The 15,523-nt window shown below is 21.6% G+C and overlaps 1 protein-coding gene across 3 annotated transcripts in view; it reads right to left on the reverse strand.

The window, feature by feature from the left end:
* Nucleotides 1–15,523, reverse strand: part of LOC145297828 (mediator of RNA polymerase II transcription subunit 12-like protein) — a 167,678-nt gene that overhangs the window by 81,363 nt on the left and 70,792 nt on the right. For all 3 annotated transcript variants that reach the window (XM_080144154.1, XM_080144153.1, XM_080144152.1), the window contains exons 19-20: nt 12,529–13,043; nt 828–969 (exon numbers count right to left, since the gene is read on the reverse strand). In XM_080144154.1, coding sequence (XP_080000280.1) covers nt 828–969; nt 12,529–13,043 — 657 coding nt within the window. The remainder of the gene's footprint in view (nt 1–827; nt 970–12,528; nt 13,044–15,523) is intronic.

Raw genomic sequence — 15,523 nt, forward strand, 5'->3', positions numbered from 1 at the left:
CTGTCGCAACTATCTCTATAAGACCCAAGGGCGCCCTAAAATGGAATGTTGATACCAAATTTGGGCAGGAACTGCTTGATGCATCCTATCTGGTGTTGATAAAAATCAAAACTGGCTTCGAAACCTAGTAGGCAATGCCCTTTTCTCTTTTCAACAGAAGAGACGTTGTGAGCCTGTCTCTATTTTATCGTTATTTTCATGGCAAGTATTCATCTGAGTTCCAATCTATGGTACACCGTCTTGCCAAACTTTCACAAAAAAACACTCAGCTAGCTACAACCACTATTAATTTCCTCAACTCTCTATCTGTGCCTAATTCTAAATGCAGATTCCATGAACAAAGCTTATTTCCTAGAATTGCCCAAATGTTGAACACTGTTCTACTAGACTGCTTCCCTGCTGATTACAATAGTCCAATGTAAACAAGTTCTTGTTGAGCCGTCCCCATAAATAATCAAAGTCTACTGAATCTACATCATTAACAATTACTACACTATCATCTTCCATTTGTTAACCCATATCCTCGAGTAGCCTCACGGCCTTGATAGGTGGTGACTACTTTATATGAAAAAAAAAAAAAAAAAAAAAAAAAAACACTACATGATTCCTGGTGATGACTTAATCCAGTTTTCATAAATTTATTGAATTTTCCACAATGTTTTTTTTGTGTTTGCTAATTGTCGGCTGCCACGATCTTTACTGAAAACAAGTACTTCAACACGTTCCAGCAATTTACATAATTCCATCCCAGAATATCCACACGATAATGCGGACATTATTCTGCTGAATAATACTGAAAAGTAAAGGGAGGCAAGTCATATACTCACGTCAATTTGTGTTAAGATATCAATAAAACCACACGAATGGTTGGATGAACAACACAATGCCTTGAGGGCTCCCAGCCACTCAGAGCGTAAAGCATTGCATTTTGCCGTGAACTCAGCACACAAGATGGAAATCTCATTCAAGCTGCAAGAAAACAAAAGACAAGAATAAAATAGCAACCATAAACAAGTCGATCAAGTTGGGAAACCTGAAAACTGAAGCTTGTGCAGACGTGTTGTATTAATATTTATAAATAGAGAATTACTTTTTTTTTGCCATCACTCATATTGTAAGTTTTTTTTACTGCTGTGAATAAAGCAACAGTTTAGAATTATTGGGTCACATCCGGTCAAATAGAAATCTTATAAACTCCAAAACATTTTTAGGAATTAAATTGAGAGATGTTCGCAAATAAACTATTCTTTTATGTCATGCTGGATTAAAAAATAAAACTTTTAATAAAATTCAGCATTATATGTATATAATTGACCATGTCTGTGTATGGAACAGTGTCTACCAAACTACTCTGTGTGTCTGCAGACTTGATATATAGGGGATTTACACCTGTGGAACTTGGCAGGCATAAGTCAACTAAACGCATTATTTCTATGCATGCACAGATATACATTTTAAAGTTAAGTTTTTTTAGGTGTATGGACTTAGCTCAGATGGTAACAAATAATGCTAAATGTTTTGGTTTAGATTTTAGCTGATGGCACCTAAGTCTTTTTTTTTTATATATCACTACTCTATATTGGGTACAATATAATACTAAATAGAGACTTGGCTCTATAATAATAATAATAATATAAATTTGCATAAATTAAAATATATTTAAGCCTATTTTATGACCAGGCAACACCAAGCAGTCTGCTAGCGTGTGTGTGTGTGTGTATAATATATATATATTGAGTAAGATGATTTATAATTTATAATTAAAAATCTGTTTCATAAGAAAGAACAAACAAAATCAATAAATTGTACGATCGTTTCGGAAACAATGTTTTTATTGTGATAGTGAGTTTTGGACAATAATTTCATGATATGGTTTTTTGAAACAAAGTCTCCTCATCACCAAAAATATTGGGTGGGTATTTTTTTAAAGACACCAAAAATAAACCTAGCATTTTTTAAGTAAGGCAGATGTATCTTTTAATGGTTCGTCTCCTAAAAGTCGTGCGTATCATCGCCGATACATTCATGATTTTACCAAATGAATGCATCAGCGATGATACATAATTTCAGGATTTTTCATTTTAATTATAAATTAGTTTTTCTTTTTTTTAAATAGCCTGTACTTTCACTTTATTTAATAAATAAAACAAAAAAAATAAATGTACGAACAAAAATAAACAAAAAACAATAGTATTTATGCAGCAAATTTAAAAACTCATTCTTAACATATGGAGGAGAGGTTTGTTTTTTTTAACTAGTCTGTACTTTCATCTAACAATATAATAAACAATACAAAAAATGTTAGAATAACAAAAAAAAAACAATAGCACTTATGTAGCGAATGCTAGTATTTAGAAACCCATTCTTAACACTTGGAAGAGAGTTTTTTTTTTGTTTTTTTTTAACTAGTCTGTACTTTCACCTAACAATTGTAATAAACAATACAATAATTGCTAACTTCTCATTTTTGACAGTTTGTCTATTAGATAGTATAATTCAAAAAATATTAATGATTTTATATTGTTATTAAATCTTAATTTACATTTGAAATTTTAATTGGGAATATTTTTATTTTAGAAGATTTTAATTTCAAGAAATTAAAGGATATTTTTAATTTCACTGGAAGAGGCAGAAGACCATTTCCAAAAGTTAACATAAACAATAAACTTCTATAACTTTTCTATTTAAAAGATGAAACGAAAAAAAAAAAACCTGGGATGTTGTTGTCAAATTTGCATCCAATTTTATCGTCATCCATCAATTGAAAATACTGATGCCTATTTAAACTTCAACTCCGACAATTTGTTAAAGATATATATATAATAATCATTATATATAGAATTATATATACATAATAATCATTATATATAGAATTATATATACATAATAATTATTATATATAGAATTATATATACATAATAATCATTATATATAGAATTATATATACATAATAATCATCATATATAGAATTATATATACATAATAATTATTATATATAGAATTATATATACATAATAATCATTATATATAGAATTATATATACATAATAATCATCATATATAGAATTATATATACATAATAATAATTATATATAGAATTATATATACATAATAATCATCATATATAGAATTATATATACATAATAATTATTATATATAGAATTATATATACATAATAATCATTATATATAGAATTATATATACATAATAATTATTATATATAGAATTATATATACATAATAATCATTATATATAGAATTATATATACATAATAATCATCATATATAGAATTATATATACATAATAATTATTATATATAGAATTATATATACATAATAATCATTATATATAGAATTATATATACATAATAATCATCATACATAGAATTATATATACATAATAATTATTATATATAGAATTATATATACATAATAATCATTATATATAGAATTATATATACATAATAATCATCATATATAGAATTATATATACATAATAATTATTATATATAGAATTATATATACATAATAATCATTATATATAGAATTATATATACATAATAATTATTATATATAGAATTATATATACATAATAATCATTATATATAGAATTATATATACATAATAATTATTATATATAGAATTATATATACATAATAATCATTATATATAGAATTATATATACATAATAATCATCATACATAGAATTATATATACATAATAATCATCATATATAGAATTATATATACATAATAATCATTATATATAGAATTATATATACATAATAATAATTATATATAGAATTATATATACATAATAATCATCATATATAGAATTATATATACATAATAATCATCATATATAGAATTATATATACATAATAATTATTATATATAGAATTATATATACATAATAATAATTATATATAGAATTATATATACATAATAATAATTATATATAGAATTATATATACATAATAATCATTATATATAGAATTATATATACATAATAATAATTATATATAGAATTATATATACATAATAATTATTATATATAGAATTATATATACATAATAATAATTATATATAGAATTATATATACATAATAATTATTATATATAGAATTATATATACATAATAATCATTATATATAGAATTATATATACATAATAATCATCATATATAGAATTATATATACATAATAATAATTATATATAGAATTATATATACATAATAATTATTATATATAGAATTATATATACATAATAATTATTATATATAGAATTATATATACATAATAATCATTATATATAGAATTATATATACATAATAATAATTATATATAGAATTATATATACATAATAATCATCATATATAGAATTATATATGCATAATAATCATCATATATAGAATTATATATACATAATAATCATCATACATAGAATTATATATACATAATAATCATCATATATAGAATTATATATACATAATAATTATTATATATAGAATTATATATACATAATAATAATTATATATAGAATTATATATACATAATAATCATCATATATAGAATTATATATACATAATAATCATCATACATAGAATTATATATACATAATAATCATCATATATAGAATTATATATACATAATAATCATCATACATAGAATTATATATACATAATAATCATCATATATAGAATTATATATACATAATAATCATTATATATAGAATTATATATACATAATAATAATTATATATAGAATTATATATACATAATAATCATCATACATAGAATTATATATACATAATAATCATCATATATAGAATTATATATACATAATAATTATTATATATAGAATTATATATACATAATAATTATTATATATAGAATTATATATACATAATAATCATCATACATAGAATTATATATACATAATAATCATCATATATAGAATTATATATACATAATAATTATTATATATAGAATTATATATACATAATAATCATTATATATAGAATTATATATACATAATAATCATCATACATAGAATTATATATACATAATAATCATCATATATAGAATTATATATACATAATAATTATTATATATAGAATTATATATACATAATAATTATTATATATAGAATTATATATACATAATAATCATCATATATAGAATTATATATACATAATAATTATCATATATAGAATTATATATACATAATAATCGTTATATATAGAATTATATATACATAATAATCATTATATATAGAATTATATATACATAATAATCATCATACATAGAATTATATATACATAATAATTATTATATATAGAATTATATATACATAATAATTATTATATATAGAATTATATATACATAATAATCATCATATATAGAATTATATATACATAATAATTATTATATATAGAATTATATATACATAATAATCATTATATATAGAATTATATATACATAATAATCATTATATATAGAATTATATATACATAATAATCATCATATATAGAATTATATATACATAATAATTATTATATATAGAATTATATATACATAATAATCATTATATATAGAATTATATATACATAATAATCATTATATATAGAATTATATATACATAATAATAATTATATATAGAATTATATATACATAATAATAATTATATATAGAATTATATATACATAATAATCATTATATATAGAATTATATATACATAATAATCATCATATATAGAATTATATATACATAATAATAATTATATATAGAATTATATATACATAATAATCATCATATATAGAATTATATATACATAATAATTATTATATATAGAATTATATATACATAATAATCATTATATATAGAATTATATATACATAATAATTATTATATATAGAATTATATATACATAATAATCATTATATATAGAATTATATATACATAATAATCATTATATATAGAATTATATATACATAATAATCATCATATATAGAATTATATATACATAATAATTATTATATATAGAATTATATATACATAATAATCATTATATATAGAATTATATATACATAATAATCATTATATATAGAATTATATATACATAATAATCATTATATATAGAATTATATATACATAATAATAATTATATATAGAATTATATATACATAATAATCATTATATATAGAATTATATATACATAATAATCATTATATATAGAATTATATATACATAATAATCATTATATATAGAATTATATATACATAATAATCATTATATATAGAATTATATATACATAATAATCATTATATATAGAATTATATATACATAATAATAATTATATATAGAATTATATATACATAATAATCATCATATATAGAATTATATATACATAATAATCATCATATATAGAATTATATATACATAATAATTATTATATATAGAATTATATATACATAATAATCATTATATATAGAATTATATATACATAATAATCATTATATATAGAATTATATATACATAATAATCATTATATATAGAATTATATATACATAATAATCATCATATATAGAATTATATATACATAATAATCATTATATATAGAATTATATATACATAATAATCATTATATATAGAATTATATATACATAATAATCATTATATATAGAATTATATATACATAATAATCATTATATATAGAATTATATATACATAATAATCATTATATATAGAATTATATATACATAATAATCATTATATATAGAATTATATATACATAATAATCATTATATATAGAATTATATATACATAATAATCATTATATATAGAATTATATATACATAATAATCATTATATATAGAATTATATATACATAATAATCATTATATATAGAATTATATATACATAATAATCATTATATATAGAATTATATATACATAATAATCATTATATATAGAATTATATATACATAATAATCATCATATATAGAATTATATATACATAATAATAATTATATATAGAATTATATATACATAATAATTATATATAGAATTATATATACAGAATAATAATTATATATAGAATTATATATACATAATAATAATTATATATAGAATTATATATACATAATAATCATCATATATAGAATTATATATACATAATAATTATATATAGAATTTTATATACATAATAATCATCATATATAGAATTATATATACATAATTATATATAGAATTTTATATACATAATAATCATCATATATAGAATTATATATACATAATAATTATATATAGAATTATATATACATAATAATCATTATATATAGAATTATATATACATAATAATCATTATATATAGAATTATATATACATAATAATCATCATATATAGAATTATATATACATAATAATCATCATATATAGAATTATATATACATAATAATCATCATATATAGAATTATATATACATAATAATCATCATATATAGAATTATATATGCATAATAATCATCATATATAGAATTATATATACATAATAATTATCATATATAGAATTATATATACATAATAATCATCATATATAGAATTATATATACATAATAATTATTATATATAGAATTATATATACATAATAATCATCATATATAGAATTATATATACATAATAATCATTATATATAGAATTATATATACATAATAATCATTATATATAGAATTATATATACATAATAATAATTATATATAGAATTATATATACATAATAATCATCATATATAGAATTATATATACATAATAATCATCATATATAGAATTATATATACATAATAATCATCATATATAGAATTATATATACATAATAATCATCATATATAGAATTATATATGCATAATAATCATCATATATAGAATTATATATACATAATAATCATTATATATAGAATTATATATACATAATAATCATCATATATAGAATTATATATACATAATAATCATCATATATAGAATTATATATACATAATAATAATTATATATAGAATTATATATACATAATAATCATTATATATAGAATTATATATACATAATAATTATTATATATAGAATTATATATACATAATAATCATCATATATAGAATTATATATACATAATAATCATCATATATAGAATTATATATACATAATAATTATCATATATAGAATTATATATACATAATAATCATCATATATAGAATTATATATACATAATAATCATTATATATAGAATTATATATACATAATAATCATTATATATAGAATTATATATACATAATAATCATCATATATAGAATTATATATACATAATAATCATTATATATAGAATTATATATACATAATAATTATCATATATAGAATTATATATACATAATAATCATCATATATAGAATTATATATACATAATAATCATCATATATAGAATTATATATACATAATAATCATCATATATAGAATTATATATACATAATAATAATTATATATAGAATTATATATACATAATAATCATTATATATAGAATTATATATACATAATAATTATTATATATAGAATTATATATACATAATAATCATCATATATAGAATTATATATACATAATAATCATCATATATAGAATTATATATACATAATAATTATCATATATAGAATTATATATACATAATAATCATCATATATAGAATTATATATACATAATAATCATTATATATAGAATTATATATACATAATAATCATTATATATAGAATTATATATACATAATAATCATCATATATAGAATTATATATACATAATAATCATTATATATAGAATTATATATACATAATAATCATCATATATAGAATTATATATACATAATAATTATCATATATAGAATTATATATACATAATAATCATCATATATAGAATTATATATACATAATAATCATTATATATAGAATTATTGATACATAATAATCATTATATATAGAATTATATATACATAATAATCATCATATATAGAATTATATATACATAATAATCATTATATATAGAATTATATATACATAATAATTATCATATATAGAATTATATATACATAATAATCATCATATATAGAATTATATATACATAATAATCATCATATATAGAATTATATATACATAATAATCATCATATATAGAATTATATATACATAATAATCATTATATATAGAATTATATATACATAATAATTATCATATATAGAATTATATATACATAATAATCATCATATATAGAATTATATATACATAATAATTATTATATATAGAATTATATATACATAATAATCATTATATATAGAATTATATATACATAATAATTATCATATATAGAATTATATATACATAATAATCATCATATATAGAATTATATATACATAATAATCATATATAGAATTATATATGCATAATAATCATCATATATAGAATTATATATACATAATAATCATCATATATAGAATTATATATACATAATAATCATCATATATAGAATTATATATACATAATAATCATCATATATAGAATTATATATACATAATAATAATTATATATAGAATTATATATACATAATAATAATTATATATAGAATTATATATACATAATAATCATCATATATAGAATTATATTGAATGTTCAAATTTGCTTTCATTTAATTCAGTTTTATTTGATGATACTTTAAAAATTTGTTCATTAGTACAATTTTGCTATCATAAATGATAAAATGTTCACTTTTCACACCTCAAAAATGAAGGCTAAAATTGAATTAGAAATAATTATACTTTTACTTTCTATTATTTTCTTATACAAGGAATGATGAAAGTATCTTTTGTGACATTTTTATTGGTTACATTTTTTGTCAGTTGCTTTCAAAGTTGCCAAATTGTAATTTAAATATGTTCATACCATGTTTGCAAATATTAAAATGGTCAAAACTTGAAAACTAAACAAGATATCTTTGATTTTTGTGTTGTTTTTCTTGTACTGATGTGTTTTTTTTATAGAAAACGATTGAAGTTAGTTATAATTGTTTGTAACATTTTGGCTGCCAGCACCTAATAACAGCGAAAATATTTTTAAATGCCTTTAAAAATGACAAAGAATCTATTAATACAGTTAATAACATGGGATTTACTGGAGAAAAAAAATAAATATAACTATAACTATTATCTCTGACAATGGATCTGTTTCTTAGAACTTTTTATATACTACCTAGATTATAATATCCCCGAATTACGAAAGGAGGTCGGGTCTATCTTATTTGAGCAACTTTTATACACTATTTTCACAATATTTCCTGGTTTCCACGTGTTTGTTTGGCTTTTCCGTATAAAAAAAAGTGAAACTGAATCCGTATAAAAACGAGTCTCCTTGCGGGCAAAACCCATCATATCAGACAATTGCTATTCATTTGGACATTCCCCTTTTTATGCAGAGCTGGTTTTCCCAAACATCTTGGGGAAACAAACAAATACGTAGAAACTGGCTTGCAGCCAAAGTTAAGTGCATGATTTCATTCTCCTATGGCGTGATGTCTGACCTCATTAAATTTACGCACCTGTCACTTAACTATTTAATCGTTTAATTTCAACCATTCTCAATTCCACTTCCCTCATAGCGTCGTGGTAAGATGTCAGGCTTTCTTTTTTGTCTTGAGGCTTTGGAGTTCAAACCTACCTGCCCACCAAAACTTTTTTTTTTTGCACCTCCAAACACCTGGGCAATGCCAGGCACCCCCGCTAGTCTATTATATAAAGGAGAGCTGTCTGTCTGTTTGTATGTCGACTGGAAACTTTTCTCAAAAGCATCGTACACGCACCAACTCAGCATTGTTAGAAAGAGCGATCTCTCAGACAAATAATATCCAAAAATTAGAAAAAAAATAGTCAATTATTTTCTGTAGAAATTGTATTTTATTTTGACCTAAAATCGTCTCTAAACAATCTCAACATCTGCACATACGTCAACCATTGTTCTCTAAATTAGTTTTAAATGCAAGAATTTTCAACATGTCATAATCAGTGCTATGATTGGATTAGAATGTTATCTAATAACCATTAGCTTTGAAGTTCATGCACACATACCGATTTTATTTTATTTTTTTGCATTTAAACAAGGTTGTTTGGAATTTGTACTTTTACTGAGAATTATTTTACCGGCACTAATTATATTATAACAAAAAACAATTTCCTTATTTTGATATTTTTTCAGCAGTTCAAAATCAACTGAGCGTTAAATTTTTATCTAAGATAAACAAAAATTCTAATCCAATTACAATTCTTTAATGAAAACAACAAAAAACAAAACTTTCTTTCATAAAACCAACGCAAAAAACATTAATAACAAAAAAGAAGCTGACAAATTGCAGAGTGAAATGTTTTGACGACTTTTAATGAAACTAAGTTTATAACATTAAGTAGAAGTGCTCGAGCAGATCAACTAAATATTTGCCTTTGATATTCGAGTCTGTTTTTAATGAATATCACATTTAAGTAGGTTTTATTTTATAGTTTTTAACATTTTTTTAACAGTTTATAATCTTTTTCATTTAGTTACATTTAAAACTTTTTACTATGCAAACATTTTCAATTGTTTTTATTTTTACTTTAATTTAAAAATTTTCATTCCAGTTTCACTCACACGCTTTTTATATTAAAATATACTTTAGCGGATTTTATGAAAGAAAAAGAATAGGAGTATTCCAGGTAGTAAATAATTAACGATTCAATTCAATTTGAAACTGATACAATACGAGTGCATAGAGTGCCATTCTACATTTCTGATATTTTTAGTTTTTATTTCTGTATTCGTTTATTTTTGCATTTTTATCAGTTTCTATTCTCCTTTATAGCCCATTTATTTCTACCCGCTTCATCTCTATCGTTATTTCCTATGTTTCATTCCCTCTTCCCTTTAGCTAGAATCTGCACTTTTCCTCTTGTTAAGTACTTTCGGCACCCAATTCCTCGTCAACTCAATACCCCTTTGAAATTATTCCTAATAACCTCACTCCTCTCCCTTTTCGGTATTTCTTCCTCTGAACTTTCTCATTTTTAACCTTAAATTATATAAAAAAATCTGTGTGGTCTTCTTTGCTCTTATTCTCGTGTAATGCTAATTTTTTTTCTCCTCTTCTGATGAGAAGCATTTAGCTTTGAAATGCCATGGTATAAAGAGGTTTCCCTCCTCATTTCCTTTTTACTTATTGTAATCACCCTCATCCTTATTGACATGATAATGTAATAAAGGTCTAGTGTAACATTCATTATTATCTCCCTAATTTTTTCTTATAAATTGCTCCTCTTAATCGGGTAGAGGTTCATCTATCCAGACAGTTTAGCCCTTTCCTTTCGAAAAAAAATTTATTTCTTCAAGTTAACTTCATCTGTGTGTGTGTGTGTGTGTATATATATATATATATATATATATATATATATATATATATAGATGGTACATGGTTACATGTTTTGTTTTACTTACCGCTCAGTTGCTTGCGATCCACATATGTTGAGCACAGCATTGCAAACAAAATTATAGCGGTGTCCAGCATTTTCATTCAACTGTTTCACAAGCATGGCGTCTGGCAAGGATTTCACATCGTTGAAGTAGTCCATCATGAAGTGTGGATCCCAGAGCAGGTTCGACAACGACGGGGTGATGTTGGTATCATGGGTCTGCTTCATTTTTGTGTATGTTGCGCTGAAGCTGTCGGAATATTTCGCCTTCAGGTAACTGGCAGATGTGTAGAGATCAAACAGGAAGGCCTGCACGCACCGCTCTGCCGACGTACAGTCCGACGGGTTGTTCACTTGTTTGATGATGCTGTTTAGACCCTCAAAGGCGGCGCATGCTAAATCCTGACACACCAACATGTAAGAACGATATTTGCTAAAAATACCTATGATGCACAAACATAACGACGAGATGTAGTTTGTGGCGAGAGTGGATGCTTTCAACATCAGCTGGACCTCCACTTGACTGAGTTCCTTCAGCAACTGGTGACAGACAAACAAATAAACAAATAAATAATCTAATAAATAAATAAGTAAAACAAAAGAAAAAAAATTTTTTAAGTGAAAAATAGGGGGGGGGGGTGCATCCCAAATATTTGATCGAGAAAATTCTATATTTCAAAGGGGATAACTCTTCACCAAAGAAGTAAGAAAATGTATTGTAATAGCAAGGACAGCAATGATTGCGCTAATCAATATCTAGAAAGGCAGATCCATTACACAACGCACAAAGAAACGACTTCTGCAAGTTTTAGTATTCTCAATAGCAACATACTGTGCAGAATGTTGAGTCTTGAAGAAAGTCGATGATAGGAAAATTGTTGCTTTTGAATTGTGATGGTATTGTAGATTTCTTTGTAGAAGCTGGGTGAACAAACAAATGGGTTCTGGAGAACATTAAACTATGTTGAAGACTGGACAACATCAACGACAGGAAATTGCGATTTTTAAAACATGCGGTTAGAATAGATTTTTAAAACATGTGGCTAGAATAGATTTTTAAAACATGGTTAGAATAGATTTTTAAAACATGTGGCTAGAATAGATTTTTAAAACATGTGGCTAGAATAGATTTTTTAAAACATGTGGTTAGAATAGATTTTTAAAACATGTGGCTAGAATAGATTTTTAAAACATGTGGTTAGAATAGATTTTTAAAACATGTGGCTAGAATAGATTTTTAAAACATGTGGCTAGAATAGATTTTTAAAACATGTGGCTAGAATAGATTTTGAAAACATGTGGTTAGAATAGATTTTTAAAACATGTGGCTAGAATAGATTTTTAAAACATGTGGCTAGAATAGATTTTTAAAACATGTGACTAGAATAGATTTTTGAAACATGTGGCTAGAATAGATTTTTGAAACATGTGGCTAGAATAGATTTTTAAAACATGTGGTTAGAATAGATTGTTAAAACATGTGGTTAGAATAGATTGTTAAAACATGTGGTTAGAATAGATTGTTAAAACATGTGGTTAGAATAGATTGTTAAAACGTGGTTAGAATAGATTTTTAAAACGTGGTTAGAATAGATTTTTAAAACATGTGGCTAGAATAGATTTTTAAAACGTGGTTAGAATAGATTTTTTAAAAACATGTCGCTAGAATAGATTTTTTAAAACATGTGGTTAGAATAGATTTTTAAAACATGTGGTTAGAATAGATTTTTAAAAATATGTGGCTAGAATAGATTTTTAAAACATGTGGCTAGAATAGATTTTTAAAACATGTTGCTAGAATAGATTTTTAAAAACATGTGGCTAGAATACATTTTTAAAACATGTGGCTAGAATAGATTTTTAAAACATGTGGTTAGAATAGATTTTTAAAACATGTGGCTAGAATAGATTCTTAAAACATGTGGCTAGAATAGATTCTTAAAACATGTGGCTAGAATAGATTCTTAAAACATGTGGCTAGAATAGATTTTTAAAACATGTGGCTAGAATAGATTTTTAAAACATGTGGCTAGAATAGATTTTTAAAACATGTGGCTAGAATAGATTTTTAAAACATGTGGCTAGAATAGATTTTTAAAACATGTGGCTAGAATAGATTTTTGAAAAATGTGGCTAGAATAGATTTTTAAAACATGTGGCTAGAATAGATTTTTAAAACATGTGGCTAGAATAGATTTTTGAAACATGTGGATAGAATAGATTTTTGAAAAATGTGGATAGAATAGATTTTTAAAACATGTGGATAGAATAGATTTTTGAAACATGTGGCTAGAATAGATTTTTAAAACATGTGGCTAGAATAGATTTTTAAAACATGTGGATAGAATAGATTTTTGAAACATGTGGCTAGAATACATTTTTAAAACATGTGGTTAGAATACATTTTTAAAACATGTGGCTAGAATAAATTTTTGAAACATGTGGCTAGAATAAATTTTTAAAACATGTGGATAGAATAGATTTTTAAAACATGTGGCTAGAATAGATTTTTAAAACATGTGGATAGAATAGATTTTTAAAACGTGGCTAGAATAGATTTTTAAAACATGTGGCTAGAATAAATTTTTAAAACATGTGGCTAGAATAGATTTTTAAAACATGTGGCTAGAATAGATTGCCTAACAAAAGATCTGCTCTTTGGTACAACCCCTGGAGAAAGAGGACGTGAAAGATCAAAAACAAGAATGTTAGACAACGTGTAGGACATCACAGACATTAGCATGGCTAAGTTGCTCAGAATGGCGCAGAACCAAAGTAAATGGCGATGACTCATGAAGAGTGCCACGGCTAGTCAGCAATGATCATTCCGTCAAAGACAGAGAAAACTTTTCATCTAAAAATAATCTCCCTTCTTAAATGAAAATGGATAGTGAGAAAAAGATAACATTTTTTTTTTTAATTTCATATTAGCAACTGATGAAAAAGTAAAAAAAAATAAAGTCAAATTTAAAAACAAAGATTGGTTCTTAAAAAAAAAAAGAAAAGAAAAAAGAAAAATC

This window comes from Euprymna scolopes, chromosome 18 (genome assembly GCF_053919585.1).
Source record: "Euprymna scolopes isolate OS-2025 chromosome 18, ASM5391958v1, whole genome shotgun sequence".
In the NCBI taxonomy this organism is placed as follows: Eukaryota; Metazoa; Mollusca; class Cephalopoda; order Sepiida; family Sepiolidae; genus Euprymna; species Euprymna scolopes.